The 18,790-nt window shown below is 27.8% G+C and overlaps 1 protein-coding gene across 2 annotated transcripts in view; it reads left to right on the plus strand.

Annotated features, from left to right (window-relative positions):
• Window positions 1–18,790, plus strand: part of LOC107438068 (nucleoprotein TPR) — a 99,967-nt gene that overhangs the window by 792 nt on the left and 80,385 nt on the right. For both annotated transcript variants that reach the window (XM_087164221.1, XM_087164222.1), the window contains exons 2-9: window positions 7,019–7,123; window positions 7,826–7,899; window positions 11,634–11,730; window positions 12,844–12,947; window positions 14,169–14,333; window positions 15,547–15,720; window positions 15,818–16,031; window positions 17,564–17,742. In XM_087164221.1, coding sequence (XP_087020347.1) covers window positions 7,019–7,123; window positions 7,826–7,899; window positions 11,634–11,730; window positions 12,844–12,947; window positions 14,169–14,333; window positions 15,547–15,720; window positions 15,818–16,031; window positions 17,564–17,742 — 1,112 coding nt within the window. The remainder of the gene's footprint in view (window positions 1–7,018; window positions 7,124–7,825; window positions 7,900–11,633; window positions 11,731–12,843; window positions 12,948–14,168; window positions 14,334–15,546; window positions 15,721–15,817; window positions 16,032–17,563; window positions 17,743–18,790) is intronic.

The raw sequence follows: 18,790 nt of genomic DNA on the forward strand, positions 1-18,790 counted from the left end.
CATTATAATTCACTGTCAATAATTTAATTAAAATTATGTTTGGAAGAATTTTGATTTTATACAATGTTTGATGTTACATACTGGCTTTTTGATAATTAAAGTTTCTAAGTTTAACTTTTTCATTAGGGATGCTCACATATTTTCATTATTCAAACATTTGCACAACAGGTTAAATAACAAAGGGCTACACACACATTTAGACATTCTAAGGCAAATATAGTAATTAAGCACTCTTGTTTTAAATGAACTTAGAATGATGTTTAGATGTTTTAAATGAACTTAGTAATATATTTGTAAAATGTGCAAATATAATGTGCTAGAGTGAAATCTCATGGGCTTGCAAATTTAGTTTCTAGTAGAGAAATGGAAAAACAAAATTAATTTGAAGAATTAAAACAACATATAGTAATTATACTAAAGCACAAGTTTTCATACTTCTGTTTTTTTTTTTAAATTATATTTTGGCAAGTCAATTTAGTAATTTTTTTCAACTCTTTTATTTCTAAGAATTGAGATTGATTGTTTTTTTTTCTCTGGTTTATGTAATTTTTGCTGCTTTTATTATAGGGCACAGCATTTTCAAGAAATATTTTAGATATAGCCTATTCGATTATTTTAACTTTTTTCATATAATGTAGCATTGATAGCGAGTTACGTAGAAAACTGTGATTTTTCGAAGTAAAAATTTTGTTTAAGGAACTAGGGTGACCCTGGGTAATTCATGATCACTCTGTTTCTGGGATAAATAATGATCACCTAAGTTTTATTTAAAAAAAAATTATTATTTTTTAAATTTGAGATATGGACAAGAATGCTTGTACACTTTACTAATATATAACTACATTTACTTAATAATAGTTTTTTGTTTAATCTAACAAAATAAGTATCTTTTAAACCGTGCTCTGTATTTTCCATTTCAAAGATGGGCTTCAAAATATGCACATTTCCTCAAAGATAATAAATAGATTTTCTTAATAATAAATATTTTCAGTTACTTTACTTTTCTTTGATGTAAAAATAGTGTAAGCTTTTGTTTAATTGTTTCACATCTACTGTAAACATTACCTATTATTGATTATAGAAAACTATATCAAATATTGCCCCCTACAGATGGGGTAATTATTGATCACTGGGATAATTCCTGATCATTGTCATTTCTTCTTATAAGTAGCATAAAAAATAGCTAATAAATAGCTAATTGTCTTTTCTTAAATAACAGTTCATATTTATTAAGTGTAACAACTATAAAATATATTTTAACTGTAATCACAAAATTTGTTTTTAACTCTATTCAAGACAAATGTGTTCTGATTTGTGTTACCTTCCTTCCATCTTAATTTTATGCGTATACATTGTTAGAATAATTTTTAAGTTTTTAAATTAACCTAATGTAAATATGGTGAGAAATTATAAGCCTAAAAAGGATGCTAAGCTTCTAGAAAGCAAAATCAGTGAATTTCTTTTAATGATTGAAAAAGAAAATTTCAGTGTGAGAGCTGCTGTCAGAGCTGTTGACATACCTTACTTAACTTTACACTCTCACTTAATGAAGTTAAAAAGTCAAGCGAAAGTAACCCATGTGGGAACTTTTTCTTATATTCTAGCAGAACATGAGAATGAGTTATCTGCTTGCCTAAAATTTATGGCACAATGCAAAGTATTTGGAAAATTTAAAGTGTTAATCTTTATTTTTGCTTTTAAATAAATCCTTTTATTAGCTGCTTAAACATATAATTTTGGTTTATTTGTTTGATCTTGATGTCTTATTTATTAATTACCATTGTATAATTATTTTTAACAGCCCCTTTACTATAAAAACTGATGATCCGTAATTACCCCAGAAGTGATCAGGAATTACCCCAGAAATGATAAAGAGAAGGGGTAATTCCTGATCACTAAAAATTTAAAATCTTTAAATTCTAATTAGATTTTCAAACAAAAGAAGGTAGCATAGGACAGGACTCATCTCATAAACCCTCAAACTTTCAGTAAATATTAAAATTCTATCATGAATATTTTTTTCACAAAATAGATGGTATTTTTTGATCAGGAACTACCCCACGTCACCCTAAAAACAATTTTTTTTTAAAAAAAAATTAACTTTTCTTTTCATTAGCGTGGCGCAGCATTTTTTAAAGAGCGTTTATATTAAACTTTATTTTATAGGAATAAACTTCTAAAATTACAGCAATGCAAAAGCTAAATTAAGATTTTCATTTTTAGAGTTTCATTTCAAGAATAAAGAAAGTTTTTTGTTTTTCTCTAGCTTATTCTTTGAAAAAAATATAAAAAACACTTTTGCTTTTATTGATGTTTTTCAATAACGCGGCAATTTTTAAGAGCTTTTCTGTTAGACTTTATTCTTCACTTTTCCTTGTAATTACGGCAATTGTAAAACTGAAATGTCCAGCTTTAAAATTTTCAATCAAGTATTACGATTCTTCTTTTTTCTATTTCGCAATGGTATTAATATGCTGAAATGGAAGCGATCCTATGTGAGAGAGAGAATAAGTTTTAAATGTATAAAATTTGTTGAAACTAAGTCTTAAAACAAGTTATGATCAGATTAATTTTAAGCAATAAAACTACAGTTTGAAATCTCATATCTGAATTAAGAAATGAAAATTAACCATTCAGTGTTTTCATCGCAGAAAAAAAATGGGCGAGAATTTCCCACTCTTTCTTAAAAACAGGGTGAGATTTCAAAAAGTTAAGTGAGATTTCGAAAAATTAAAAAAATTTTTTTTTAAAAAAAACGCAAAGAGACTTGGAAAAAAAAATCATTTCTTTAATTATAATACATTTTTAACATCTTCTAATTTTTAAAGCATTGAATATTTTTGCTGCACATCATATGGAAAATGTTCTACGTCTACTTTTTCATCAGCTTTTCTCATTTGGTTGCTCAAATGCGTATTTGTTTCGTTTTGATCGTTTCTACCCACATTTGTTTCATTTTCATTTGTTCATTTCGGAGTAGAAGATATTGCCTTTATAAGGTATTTGTCTATCTTACATTAATGCGCAACAATTTGAACGTCTTACATGAAGAAACCTTACCTACGTTTAAACGTGTGGTTGCAGAGAAATGCGTTTTGAAAGAGGTTCCGAGGGATGGTGTTCTGTTGTTCTTAAAGGTTCTGAACAATACTGGTAAATAGAGGAGCTAAATAATGGGGCAGATGTTGAAAATAATGAAAGATCCAGGAAGAAAAGTGAAACTGATTTTATTCTAAATGGCGTAATGACAAATTTTTTCAAAATGCGAGAAATTCGCAAATTTTGAAATTGGTTTATAGAATGCACGAATTTCTCGCGGTAATCATTTTTTAATGAGAGAAAAGAAAAAAATATGCGAGATTCTCGTGTTCTCGCGCTGTAGTGAAAACACTGCCATTAAACTATTTCATTTCAACCAGGGTTGGGTTTTTGCCGTCAAAAACTGGTTTTTGACATGACAGTGGTAAAAACCGTGTTTTTACCAGTAAAAACCGTCAAAAACCTACTGTTTTCTTTAATTTATGGCATATAGCAGACAATATATTATTTTCACTTAATTACCTTTATAAATGATGTTGTAAATGATTGCTATTGATTTTGCAACTATATACACGTATTCTTATAGAAGGATATACATTCATACGGAAATATTGTAACATACTTATTGAAAATAGTGATGGTGATAGAAAATAGTGATTTATAGCTTGATTTTCAAAGGATTCAAAATTTTGCACTTCTTAATTGTTAGAAATAAACAAAAAAACTTGGAACTATTAATAAATTCAAGAAGTAAAAAGAAGAATTTAAAATTTGGCATTTTCTTAAATATTAGAAATAAGCCAAACAAAACTTTCAAAACTTGTGACTACTAACAAACTCCAAGTCAGGAATGACTTGACATTCTTCAGTAATGTAATATGCCAAACAAAATTATGCTTGGAAATGTTGAAAATTTTGTTTAGTATCCTAATATTTTACTTCAAATAGTATGATTTGATATAATCACGTAGGGAAAATGCAAAAATCTGTTCTTAAATATCTTTTAACAACTTTTTTCTAATTTTATTACCCAAAAATGAATTAATTTTAAATCATAAGCAGTTAAACTCAAATTAAATTACAGTTTTATCAAAACTATGGGTTTTTGACAGTTTCTGACATTTTTGACAGAGGGGATTTTGACATGACGGTAAAAACCATGGTATAAACCGGTAAAAACCGTCATGTGTCAAAAACTTGCCAACCCTGATTTCAACCAAATGATTTTTATTGCTGTAATTAGTACAAAATTGTTCAAATTTTTTTTCTATTGTTCTGTATTACAATATGTTCCTATATCTCCCTTTAATATTGACCTATAATATTAAAATAAGACCACATATTATATTACCAGGTACTAGTGTACCCCACCAGAAGAAATAATTGTAGGCTTATTATGGGGTACAAAATGTGATCCTATAGGTTACAATGTATATATATATATAATCAGGGGTCTGTTTCGAAGAAATTTGGGTCTGTTAGCGGACCCTTCACAAAATATCTTTTCATAAAATCGGACCCTTCACAAAATATCTTATTATAAAATCGGACCCTTCACAAAATATTTTAACTTAAAAACGGGCCCTTCACAAATTTGTTTATCTTCATTATTGTTTTGTTAATCGAATAAACCCTTCCCAGGAGGGGGGGGGGAGAGAAGACAGCTGTAAACGAACTAAATTTTGTCTTCCGCAGACGCTTCTTCCTTCATTCGTCCAAAATGAACATTCTGCGTTCAGCAGTATAGGCTAAATACCAAATATTTGTATATTGCATCGCTAATTTAGTAGCTGCAATTGCTGTTTATTTTTTAAAATTTCCTTTTTTTTAATTATAATTTTACAGTGTTGAGCATAATCTTGTAAGACTTTACAATTTAAAAACTCCTTGAAAAAGTTTTTTTGCAATAACGGACCCTGTTTGCACAACTTCCTAAAAGCAGGACCCTGGTTGAAAGAATGTGACTAAACGTTTATTTTATATTTGCAAATTATGAGTATTTTTTTTCACAATTTTACGAAAACGGACCTTTCACAAAATGTCTAGACAGACCCCTGATAATAGTGTGTTGAATATCATTAAAATGAGGAAATTTGAAGTCAATATTCTGTGTTGATTCAAATTTATTGAAATAATACAAATAATTTTACTTTTAAGAACCACTGATTCTCACTCACTGTTTTAATTTATTTTTGCTTAGTTTATAATTGTATTTGCAGCATTAATAAGTTTTTTTAAATAAAAATATCTAGTGATTTGTAATAAAAATAGTAATGGGTAATATGAAACATCAGATAAGTTATGTGACATAGGGGTGTAAAACCTGTGGTTCACCAACTATTGGAAGCTTGCGGCATACGAAATCTTCTGAACACAATTAATAAAAAAATGAATTTGAAAATTTAAAAAAAAATCAAAACTTTTGACTGGCACATTTGAGTCCTCACTTTTTTGTTAGCTCAATTTTTCACAGATTCTATAGTAAATTGATGTTTTATAATCACTTTTTCATTATTGTGATTACAATCGGCATGGTTTTAAAAAACCCAATATTTTTAATATGATATGCGAATTTTGCTTTTTTTTGTATTCAGCATATATCTAAGGCATTTAGATAATCCTTTTTATAAAAATTACCTATTCCAATATAGTTTTTAAAATTCGATGCATTTATTACGCACATTTAATTGATCACTTTTTGATGCATTATTTGTGCCGATTTTACTGTAAATCAGGGGTCGCATTCCCCCTAAAATTCATAAAATTCCTAAAACTATGTGCAAACCCTAAAATTCCTAAAAATCTGATAAAATTTTGTTGGTGTTCCTAAAAATATAACGAAGTAGTAAAATATAACAATTAGTTAATAGGCTAAATATAAAAAAAAGCAATAATCTAAAATATAAAAATTTAACTACATTAATTAAAACTTTTAATTTTGCCACATGGGAATTCTGATCCTGAGAGAGGTTTTTCGATAAATATCGCAATGCTTAATGTGAGTCATCATGAGAATACTATTATGTCTCTTAGACTAATCAAAGATACCATTCAAAATTATGGAGGAGTGTTGAAGATCACAACACTATTGAGGGCAGTAAAAGAATCTCACAAATCATATCAAGAATATATTAGAAAAATGATCATGATTAATTTGTTTTTCTCTAACTTCTAATATAAATTGCTGATTTGAAATCTAATTATAATATCACACAATAGTTTTTCTTAATAAAGTACGGTAAAGGGTAATAATAAAGGTGTGTAAATAATAAAGTAAAAGGGTAATAATAAGGTAAAGGGTAATATTGGTGTTAATTTATTTTTTCTCTTGATTTATTCTCACTTTTGCCTGTTCCTGAATTATGCACTTAATTTCTGATGGGTAATATGTAAAGTTGAAATTTCATTTTTACACTTTAGAGATTTCATTCTTGACTTAATAAATTTCAGAGCTTTATTTTATGGCTTGCAATTATTTATGATATGTGTGGATGAATTGTAATAATCTTCTGTTATGTAATAAATTACCGTGTGATCTGTTTTTATCCTAGCAAAATCATATATTACCCCTAAAATTAACCTAAAATTTTTTGAAAAAAGTTCCTAAAATTACCCTATAATTTTAAAAAACTTCGCTGCTACCCTTGGTAAATCTAAATGATTTTTTTATTAAGGCAGTTATTGCTACACTTTTCCATGTGATTTTGAAAATCCCGTATTTTTACTATGATATTACTATGACACTCGAGTTTCAAATCACCATTTAAGTATTCAATTTTTGGCACACTTTTTTTTTTTGCTGACTTAGTTTTAAATAAATAAAATTAAAATCGTTTACGGAAATTGTATTGTCGATAACAATTTTGAAGTAAAGACCTACCTCCAACAACGAACATTTTATTTAGCAGCAAAGAGTGGTCGTTCCTGAGACACGTTTTGCTGTATTTCCGAATTTAATTTGAACTGTTTTTTATTTCAGAAAGGGAACAGTTTAGATTTGAGAAAGAAACCTCCACATTTAAAGAACAATTACAAGAAAGTACTGAATCATGTTCCAAATTGAAATTACAAATTTCAGAGTTGGGTAAGTGCTTTTAATTTATTTTTTGTTTTTTTTTGTATATTTCTTGAATTTGTGTAATATTTATTGCTATATTCTTTGTTGCCTATATCTTAACCTTTATATTTTAGCCTATATCTTTGCATTTCAAACAAATACATCTATAAATTTATAACTTACCTGACAATCATTGTTTTTAAGATTCTTGTTGACTGAATTACCATTGTTTTTCATATTTAACTTCTTGTAAAGGATGCACAACCCTGCCTAGAATAAACCTTATTACTGTCAAGTTTGATTATCTTTAATTATTAAAAAATATTCTAATTAATAATAATAAATATCTTTTAAGTATTAACTCATACATTTCTTGTGCATGCTTATAGATATATAGCAAAGCTGTGCAAAATTACAGAATATAATTTTTGTTTTGTTTTAAACTGTTAATAATTCTGAGAAATACATTTTTTCTTAATATTCATGTAAAAATATTTTCAAGATATTTTTGTTCAGTCATAATGAATTGTTATCCAAAATGTTCTAAGACTGTATTATCAAATTAGCAGCTATTTAAGAGGCTTAAGTTTACTATTGAATCCAAAAAGGATGTAGTTTAAAAATTTCTAATGGAATATTTAATCATTATAATACTTTGCAGATTTATTATTCTTGTTTATATTCTTGGTGTAAAGGATTATTAAATATTCAATTATTTATGATTTGCAGAGGAAAGTCTTTCTTCAGTTCAAAAGCAATTCAGAGAATTGCAAATGTTGCACGATTCTTCGGTGCTAGAATCTGTAAGTAAAATTTATAATATTTTTATTTTGCTATTCTATAGAACAGTGTTCCTAAACTTTTATGTTTACTCAATAACAAATTACTTGCAATTAATGTATATCTTATTTTTATTCTAAGAGGGAAAAAAATAAAGTGCTTCATGAATAGCCTGGTTGTTTATTTTAGAGTCAGTCTGATTATATTGGAATATTATATTGGAAATAGTGTTTCGGAGTAATGTTTAGCTTGCAATGAAAATTACCTTTGTATGAAAAATTGCCAGGAAAAATCTACACTTTTTTTTTTATTGAAAAGGAAGAACTTCTATGAAATCAAATATGTGAAGGGAAAAATTACTTCATTGCATTGAAGTTTAGAATACATACTGCAGAATTAAAAACAACAACCCAGTTTTCTTTCAAAAAAGAAGAAAAAAAAAGCTTAAAAGCCAGCTTTGTTTGATTTATTTAAAATAAAAGATTAAACTAATATTTTAAACCAAAAATTAAAAGTAACAAAACCATGAAACAATTCACACATAATTTTTTAAAAAATGTTTGATTAATATTTTGTTTAAAGAATTCAAAAATAAGCTCTTTTTTTCATAAATATAATGAATAAAATATAAAGTATTAAACCAAAGATTTTAAATATGCATATTTATAACCTTAACATACAAATAAGCAGTAAATGTTGTTTTAGAAGTGCCAGTAAAAAAGATGTTACCCCTTGTTAGTTAGTACAGTATACGAGGGCGTTTCGAAAAGTAAAGATACAATGGATCGCATTCCTTAAAAAAAACATTTATTTAGAAACCGTCGGTTACATCTTAGTAACTTGATTATTTATTATTTTTCGACATAATCACCCCCGTTATCCAAACATTTGTTAAGTCGGTGCACAAGCTTTTGTATCCCACAGTCATAGAAGTTTGCCGTCTGTTGTCGGAACATCATTTCAACTTCATCGTTGATCTCATCATCGTCGTGGAATGATTTTCCACCAAGATGTGATTTCATGTAAAGGAATAAATGGAAGTCGCTGGACGCAAGGTCCGGGCTGTATGGCGGATGGTCCAATACTTGCCATTTGAATTGTTCGAGTAGTGCTTTGGTTACGAGCGCTGTTTGAGGCCGAGCGTTGTCATGAAGCAAGCGAACTCCATTTGTCAGCATTCCCCTGCGTTTGTTTTGAATTGCCCTTCGAAGACGTTTCAAAGTCTGGCAATATGCAACAGCATTAATTGTCGTTCCGGGAGGCATAAATTCCAACAGAAGAATGCTTTGTCTGTCCCAAAAAACAGAAGTCATGATTTTTTTCGCTGAAATCGAAGTTTTGAATTTCTTGGCTTTGGGTGAATTCGAATGGCGCCATTGCATTGATTGTTGCTTGGATTCAGGTGTATGGTGATAAATCCACGTCTCATCACCTGTCACAATGTGATCAAGGAACTCATCACCTGCTTCTGCATAGCGTGTGAGGAAGTCGAGTGCAAAGCCCATCCTTTCTTTTTGCGTTCTTCTGTTAACATTTTTGGAACCCAGCTCGCACACAATTTCCTGTACCCTAACTTGACAGTCACAACTTCATAAAGAGTTGTCATTGACACTTCCGGTATGATCTGACGCAATTCTTTCAATTTGAGACGTCTATTCGCATGAATTGCTTCCTCCGTTCTCTGAAGAAGGGCATCACAGATCACAGATGGCCGACCTGTTCTCTGTTCGTCATGAATATCGGTCCTAACTTCAGAGAATTGACGACACCACTTCGTTACATTTTGTCTATTCATAACATTCCCATAAACAGAAGCAATTTCTTTGTGAATATCCGCTGGTCTCTGACCTTTTGCATGAAGAAAACGTATGACGGAGCGCACTTCGCATTCGGCGGGATTCTGAATCGCCGCAGCCATTTTAAACATGACCTACTCCAACCAGAATCAACGTTGAAATGCCGAACGACCGCGGGGAGAAAGCTAACAGTTCAAGGTTAAAACCAGTGTTGCCATCTTGCTCGCCAAAACTTTTCTTTTCCTCTGGCGTACGGTGTATCTTTACTTTTCGAAACACCCTCGTATATAAAAATTTTATACTTACATTAATGTCAAAATTTAGAAGTATCATTTTGTAGCATTTATATGAATTATTCAGATGAATTTTTTAATTAAGTCTATATAAATTTTCATATAAAGGAAGGAGCATGATATATTGCAGACATTAATTTTTTTTAATAAAAATTTATTTAAATTAATAGATGATAAAAAAACAACATAAATATAAGCATGTGACTGCATAAATTAAAAAAAATTAATTTAAAACAGCAAATGTATGTTTTAGTTCTAGCGGTTAAAAAAAACAATAAATAAATTACTTTTTTGTCATTTATTTTAACGTAATAGAACTCTAAATGTTGCAATATTCTTATTGATGTGTTGTAATATTAAATAAATAAGAAAAAATTTATTTTAAATGAATTTTATATATTTTTTTAAGCATTTTTTTAAAAATATAGTACTAAGATAGTAACTTAGTAAATATCACAATAATGAATGTAAACACTTTGCATAAATACAATGCAAATTCATTTACTTAAGCAACAGAAAAAACTTCTAAAATTAAATTGAAAAAAAAAAAAAACATAATTTCAAAAGCATCGTCCTCATTCCTATTTCTACTTTTAAATGTAGTAAGCATTATGAACTTTTAACCTGTAAAACATAAAAATTGAGAAACTTTAACTCTTTCAATAATTACATGAACTAACAGAAGCATTAAATTAGTAATAATCTATTTTATTTTAAGCTTTTTTAAGAGACATCTCAATTTCGCATTAAATTTACTTGTTTTAAATTATCTTACATAGGTATTTTTGTGGAAACACAATTTTACTTTAACATTAACAAATAGTTTTAGTTTACTTCTGTTTATGTAAAGTAATACAATTTCCCATTAGCAATTTAACTCAAAATTTTTTATGAAACTTGTATCTTTTTCATTTGACTGCATTCAAAATAAAAAAAATTATCTAAATAAAAAATTTAATAAATTTTTTCAAAAAAAATATTTGGTTTTAAGCTTGATTTAAATCCCATTTTAGTTAACTTAACAACCCTGACATAAAGGTCATTAATTTGTTGATACCTTAAATAATTTAATGGTAAATAATTTAATTGTAAATTAATAATTAAAATATTAAATTAATTAAAATAATAAATTAGAATAATAAATTATTTAAAATAATAAATTAATAATTAAATAATTTGAAATTAAAATGATAATTTAATAATTAAATAATTTAAAATTAAAATGATAAATTAATAATGAAATAATTTAATAATTAAAATGATAAAGTAATAATTCAATAATTTAATAATTAATATTTAAATAATTTAATAATTACTAATTTTTTATTATTTATTAGTTGTCTTATTGATTTTTGCCTTTTAATGTGCTCACCTTTTTAATACATTTTCTACAAATTTAGAAAGAAAAATTCTACTGTAAAATTGTAAAATATCTAAATTCTACTAAGTCTGTGATCCCAAACTGTGCTTTTATTAGAGTAAAGCTCATATGCATGACTGTAAATTCATGGAGAAAAATAATGAATCGAATGTAGAAATTTTTCTGTACATATTCAGTTTATTATTATTATTATATTAGATTTAGAATTCTTAAAATTGTAAATAATAATTGTAAATTTATTGTTAGTTTTCAAAATGTTTTAAATATAGTTTATCTTCTTTTTTTAGCAAAGTACAAAACGAGATAACGAGTTACTTTTGAAGGAGAAAAGGATTTTGTCTGAACAGCTGGAAAAAAGAAGACATGAAATTGAGAAGATGAATGGTAAAAATGGATGTCAAGTTTTGCATTTAAATGTTTAAACATTAAAATTTTTATTCCAGCTATTACCATGTTATTGATTGCACAGTTAAAACAATTAATGTGCTAAATTTTGATTAATTTCAATTGATTGCTTGATTGTAATTGATTAATTTAATATTAATAATACTCAAATAATAAAACTAAAATATTCTGTGTTAATTGATTGCAATTGATTGCTTGATTGCAATTGATTAATTGAATATCAATAATACTCAAATAATAAAACTAAAATGTTCTGTGTTTATTTATGAAATTTACAAATGAGAAAAATTATGATTAGGACGAGTGAAAATATACTGATAACCGAATTAACATTCTTCATTTTTTTTTCCATCCTCCACTTTCCTCGTTGAGTGTTATTAATGGGACATACCAATGTTCCACAATTAATATCAAACCAGATGCACAAGAGCCTACTAAAAAAGTCTGTCCATGGTTCATAGTTGTCTTGATTTTCCTGATACTAAATATTTCATCCTCAATTTTCCTGATTTTTAGCTATTTGCTCCTGATTTTTGTGTGTGTTCAGAACATCCTCAATTCTATGACTGCTGATGAGGGTTTTAAAATTTACAATTTTAAGATTCAAATAATTTGGGTTTTTAATATAATATGTTTTTTTCAATTAATAATAATAAAAATATTAAAATTTCTCTGTTTAAAATTTTTCAAGTTGTAATCTTATTTTAGACTATTGGTTATCTAATGAAAAAGAAACTCCGCATTTTAGCTGTCTAATTTTTTTTAATATATCTGCTTGTTAATTTTAAAGTGAAAAACTCCATAATTTTTTTTTTGGCCCGGTAAATTGCAGTGGAAGCGTTGTTTTAAACTACTATGAAGTCTGGACTGGCACAAAATTTAATTGCAAAATTTTTACAAAATTGTGCATAACATATAGTGGAATTATTAAATACCTTATAAAAACTGTTTTGCTAAGGAAGCAATCAGGATGTGTTATAAATTAGGGTCACATTTATGTTTTATATGTATATATTTAGATGAAGTAATTAAATTATGAATTCTTTAAAAAAAAAAAAAAACATCTAATTTTTTGGTTTTAAATTTTTTCAGGTGACCTAAAAAATTTACTCGAGCAAGTAACATCTGCCAATGAATCTAAATTTGCAGCAATAGCTTCATCTGAAGAATCTAAGTTAAAGGAATCAAGTTTACTAGTAATGTGTTTTAATTTATTATATCGATATATTTCGAACATAGTGATTTCTGTTGGTGTGTGCCTTTTTTAGGTGTAATTCTAAATTTACTGTATTTTTTACTACTTAATATGTGTTTCTTTTTTATTACTTAGTAACAGTTCCAATGAAGCTAAGTAAGAGTTTTTAGTTGTCCCATAAGTTCATGGGTTCCTTAGCGATAATAATAATAAGATAAGTTCCAGAGTTCATAGTTTTCTACATAAGAAAAAGTTCTTAGTTATCCTGATATTCCTGATTTTCCTATAAAAAATTACTCCTATTTTTTTTTATCATTTTGTCTTTTCAGCTATCTGAATCATGCTCACTGTTCAGAGCTTCCTATTTTCGACAAATTTAAATGCAGATTTTAAAATAAACCATACATAAAATTAGAATTTTTGGTCTAACTTTTTATTTTAATTAATGGTGCATTTAAAAATTGCAAAATTCTATCTTTACTAAGGGGTTGTCCACTAATGAATATGGATCACGTATATAGTCTTATCTGCAAGGCCAGTTTCTCAGTCTATTTTTAAAAAGTTTGAAAGCATATAAAATGTATGTTTGATATTTTAAGTAGTTAATTTTCATGGTTACTTTTAAAAATGTCTATAATTTAACGAAGGAGAACTTTTTTTTGTCAAAACCCTCAAACCCGAATTATTTGTAATTAACCCACTGACGGTTCTGCACGTAAAAAGTCACATTTTAACCTGCAGTCTTCCCTGCATAGCAAAACCGGTTTTCCCATGTTAATTGATAGGGGAACTGTGTGTAGGGGAGAAACATTCTCCCAATTTTGCCCATTTCCTTAACCGCCAGTGGGTTAAACAAATATCTATTAGTTGTACCATGGAACTATAGATATAATTCTGCTTTTGATGATTGTTAAAAACAGCTGTAAGATACAATGTCCTTCAAAAAGTGTTGAAAATTATCTAAAAATGCATGGTACCATGCATTTTTAGATTATTTTGCCATGTGTTTGTAGTTGTGTCTATAATGATTATTAGAATTTGATATGATGGTTTGACACTGTAACTGAAGAAAGAAAATCATTTGTTGCCTGTTAATATTTTTTTTAATGTTATTTTTTTTAGCTGTGCAAGTTCTATATTGTGTTATAGCTAAAAAATAAAAAAAATATTTGTTCATTCTTGCATAAAACATTCATAGATAAAATTGTTAATATTATTCTAGCATCAAGTGAGTCGCTTAGAGCAAGAAAAAGAGCTATTGAATCGACAAATAGTAGATCTAAATGCTGAATTAACACAAAAAAATAGTGAGATACATACCCTTAAAAGAGAGAAGTCCAGTAATATATTAGAAATGAAAAATCTTCTAGAGGAACGTGCAGATCAAGTATGTTTTCTTTGATTTTTATTTATAGTTTAACATTTGCTTATCTAATTATATCTTGTATATTCTCTAACTGTTGTATATTCTCTAACGCTTGTTCAATTATGTCTTTAACTTGTGTACCGATTAAAGCTTTTAAAATTAGGAAAACGAAGGAAAAAAAACCATATTATTATTATTTTTTATAATTAGTTATATTTTTGTGGCTTATTGTAAGTGTGACATAAGCATGGATTTCGTCAGTTTCTCCAGGTCAACTGGTTTAGTAAAAAGTCTCTTGGTTTTTGAAAATTCCCTAAAATTGAGTAAGTTTTCTAAAAAAATCTCTATTGAAATAGAATTTGTACCCAATTTATTGCTTGCTTGAATAGTTAAATAAGTATTACTGAAACATAATGAAGTGAAGTTTCATATACATTAGTCAGTTTTAGTTTGTTTTTATTTAGAACTTCCTTTTTAAAGTAATTAAATATCAGTAATTATTTGTCTATTACTATACAAACTTATGAGTTAACATAATAAAAAACACTTCAAAATAAAGTTCATTTAAAGTCAGTTATACATTTAAAATATTGCAGACCATTTACAGTTATTAGTGTAATGAAGTTTTTGTATTTTAATGACATTTAAAATTCTTAATATGTAAATTATTTAATGTATTATGCAGTAGCTATCATGAAATTTATATATATTATCTTGAATTATTTTGTAAAATTTACTGTATTTTTTTTCCCCTACCTATCCATGTAATACTATTCAATAGCTAGAATTAGATTTTTACAAATTAAAAAATTTTATGGATGGACCAACTTGTATATTCTGAACTCTATTTATAAAGAGGTTACTTAATTTGATTTACAAACACTTGTTAATTTCAAACATATAAAATAAAATTTTATTCAATTTTATTATAATTTTACAATTTTATTTAGTTTCATTTCTAAAATTTTTCTGCAAATTGTTCATAATACAAGTAGAGGCTTTTATGGTTAATTAAAATTGGGCATTTTTTTTTTTTGTTGCTATAATTTGGAAAAGCTATAACATCCATATTTTTAATGATAATCTATAATATTAAGTTTGATTGTCGTACATCTTTTTTAAAATTTAAATGTACTTAATAATACAATCATTAAAAATAATGCATCTTACGATCCTATAATTTAATTGTTAAATTTTGTATTTTATTTGTTAATAATCTCAAAATTAATTGCAGTTGCATGCCACTCAGAAAAAGTTGGACAATCTGAAAGAACTTGTAGAAGAAAAAGATGCTAGAATTGAAGCTTTAGCAGAAAAAATCCGACAGCTAAATATGAATTACTGCAAAGCCGAGGAACAGTTCAATCTAGAAGTTAATGCTCAAGCAAAGCTTATTGATTTGCATAAAGTAAGACATTTCTTTTTTATGAGTGATGATTAAAAAAATATATAACTAAATCTAATTCATAATTATTTACAATTTATTCTTCTGATATTTTATTTAGAATGCAAGTGAAGACAACCAGAAGAGGGTGCAGGAGTTGCTGAGCGCTTTTGAAGAAGCTCGAAAACTTTTGAATGAAAGCAATGAAAATGCTGCTGAAATGGAAAAACATTGCCACGAATTAGAAGAAAAATGTAAACAAAAATTAGATGAGAAGCAGGATGAAATTTTGAAGTTAAAAGAAGAACTGAAAAGATGCAAAGAAGCTGCTCAAGGTTTGAATTTTATTTTTGCTAAAAACTGTGCAAATAACAGCAATTTGTTTATGAGGAAACAATTGTTAGAAACACCCCCTAGTTTGATTAGGCAATCAAACTGATTTTGGTGTTTTTCATTTTGAATTCTCACAAGTGATTCAATTGTAATTTTTGTTATTTTCTTACTTAATAATTCCCCTAGTTCTCACTAGGAATAATAAAGGGCAGGGTGCTTCTTCATGGAAAAGGGCACTTACGTAACACTGTAAAAATTTATCAAAATATGTAATATCATGTAATAACTGAATTTGATTCTCAACAATTTCAAAATGAAGTTGCTAACAGGACTATAAAGGTCAGAAAAATGGCCTTGCGTCATAAAGGTTCTGGATTTGAATCCCAGAGTAATAAGACACACTATATTGTGTTGATGTGTAATGATTAATTTGATGTGTAATGATTAGACAATTGATGTAAAAGTTGTAAAACTGCAGTTAATGGAAGCAATTACTAATGATTTCCTTCTTAATCATAAAATATTTACGCTTTATATATCTTGTATATTAATCTATATATATCTTATCTTCTTATATATCTTATATCTATATCTTTAAATCAGAGATTTTAATTTTAAATATGGACCTATTTTTAATAAAAAGGCTACAGAAATTTGGAAGTTCTGCATCCTAAGTAGTAGTCTTCAAAGTAGGCCAGTAGTCTTCAAAGTTAGAAACACTGGGAAGGTGTCCTCTCATTTGCCTAATTCATTGAGCTTTTATTTCTTACTCTAGATAGTTCTCAAAGCTATCATTCATCATTTTATCATGAGCATATGGAGTTTGCTATGGACCTTGTTTGAAGATTTCCACACTGTTAGAATCAAATAAACTTCTGATGTGTCTTAGGCAATTGCTTCTCAATCAGTGCCAGACAAGCATAGCTTCTGAACACATAACACCCACAACACCCAACCCTATCCAAGCTTCTAACCCTATTTTGCAGGGCTTTATCTTTTATTAGGTACTGCCTTGGTCAATCAATAAGAACAGTGCTTTAAGTGGTTCCCCTCTCTTCAAACTTAACTTTGGCACCACGACCAACAAGATGATTTTCAGCCCATGACAGATTTAATGTACAGCTTGTTGCGTATACATACTGTCGGGTGCTAAGACTGAACACAACCCTTCACCTCCAGCATTGTAAGTGACGTTCTAAATTACTGCGCTACTGGAGCATTCTGAACATATACCACATGATAAACCTTGTTCATCCAATATATTTGCACACATGATGTCCAATAAGTGTTTTCAAAATTTTTTTCGTTCTTTGCATATCATCTACCTCTACTACCATTTTCCTATGACAGTTAAGGTTATGTGTTATTAAGCAGTTCTCAAATCTTGTGCTCTAGTCTACTTCTCCTAAAAGTTAAGTGCATTAATTTCGGGATACCTTTTATAATTTATTGTATTTCTTAAATGTAAATGTATGTATAAGAAAAAATAAATTTTTCTGCTTCAATATCATGTTTATTTTATTATTTTTTGAAGGTTTAAGTCCAGAAAAAATTGAGCAGTTGTTCCCGGTTGCTGCGGCTACTAGTAAAGTCATCCACTCTGGCATGACTTTGTCTGAACTATATTCCCAATATACAAAACTGCAAGAGGAATTGATTCAAGAGAGATCTGAAAAGGCATGCCGTACTAGGGAGTTGAACAATATTTTAGCTGTAAGCAAGTCTATAAGATTCTGTATATTGATTGAATTAATGCTTTTTAATGTGTATTCAAAGTAGAAGTGTTCTGAAAAATGTTTTAGTTAAATTGTTAAATGTTTTAGTTTTAATCTTAATATCTGGATATAAATTTCTGCTTCCCTTTTTTATTTTTTTACTCATTTGCAGTGGTCGTAAAAAGTATATTTTTGTAGTTTACTCCTACTATAAACTACTTTGTTAGAAATGTAGTTCACTGCAACTGCTTTTTTTTCTTCAAATGTAGTGACTACAAACTACTTTGGAATTGTACTAACTACTTCACGAAGAACTTAGGTTAAATGTGAGGGAATAATTAAGAAATATTTATTCATGTTTACTTGAACCAGTTTGTTATTCGAAAACATTTTTTTTAGAGTTTTTTCATTTAATCTTCAACTTTTTAAACTTTTTGTCAGTGCATATTTAATTTACGAAATGCAAAGTTATCAAATACTTGCAATTTTCCTAAGTGTTCAATGCTCTTTTATTTCTAAGAAACTATGTACATCGAAAATGTTCCCTTCCTTTCAATTAACATCCATGTTTTGCAAGTATGCATTCACATGGGAAAGTGCATCCGAAGTGATTAGTCGTCTACTTTTCTTAATAACAAGTTTAAATATTAGCTATGCTTGATTCTAAATACGTAATTCTTGTTAATGCTCAGCTGCAGCCACTCGGTTATTTTCATTACATCCATTAACGGGTTCGCGCAGATTTAAACCCGCCAATTTCGAAAAATTAGTTCCGTTAAAGTCGTGTGTGTTTTCTGTACTAATGGTAAAAGTAGTTACCAAGTTTCAATACTTATAGTAAACTACTTCCATCCACTGGTCTTTTGGAACTACTTTCTTAATCTAATTTTTTTCTTCTTCATAAATGTAAAATTCCTATAACACTAAAAATTTTTTTGATATGTAACAATGAAAGATTTCGCTCTATAATAAACACTTACGGGCATTGATATGGACAGCTGACATGCATGCATCTATTTAAAAATTCTGTACATTTTTGAAGTAAA

Source organism: Parasteatoda tepidariorum, chromosome 5, assembly GCF_982258835.1.
Source record: "Parasteatoda tepidariorum strain Cologne lab strain chromosome 5, Ptep-v5.0, whole genome shotgun sequence".
Classification (NCBI taxonomy): Eukaryota; Metazoa; Arthropoda; class Arachnida; order Araneae; family Theridiidae; genus Parasteatoda; species Parasteatoda tepidariorum.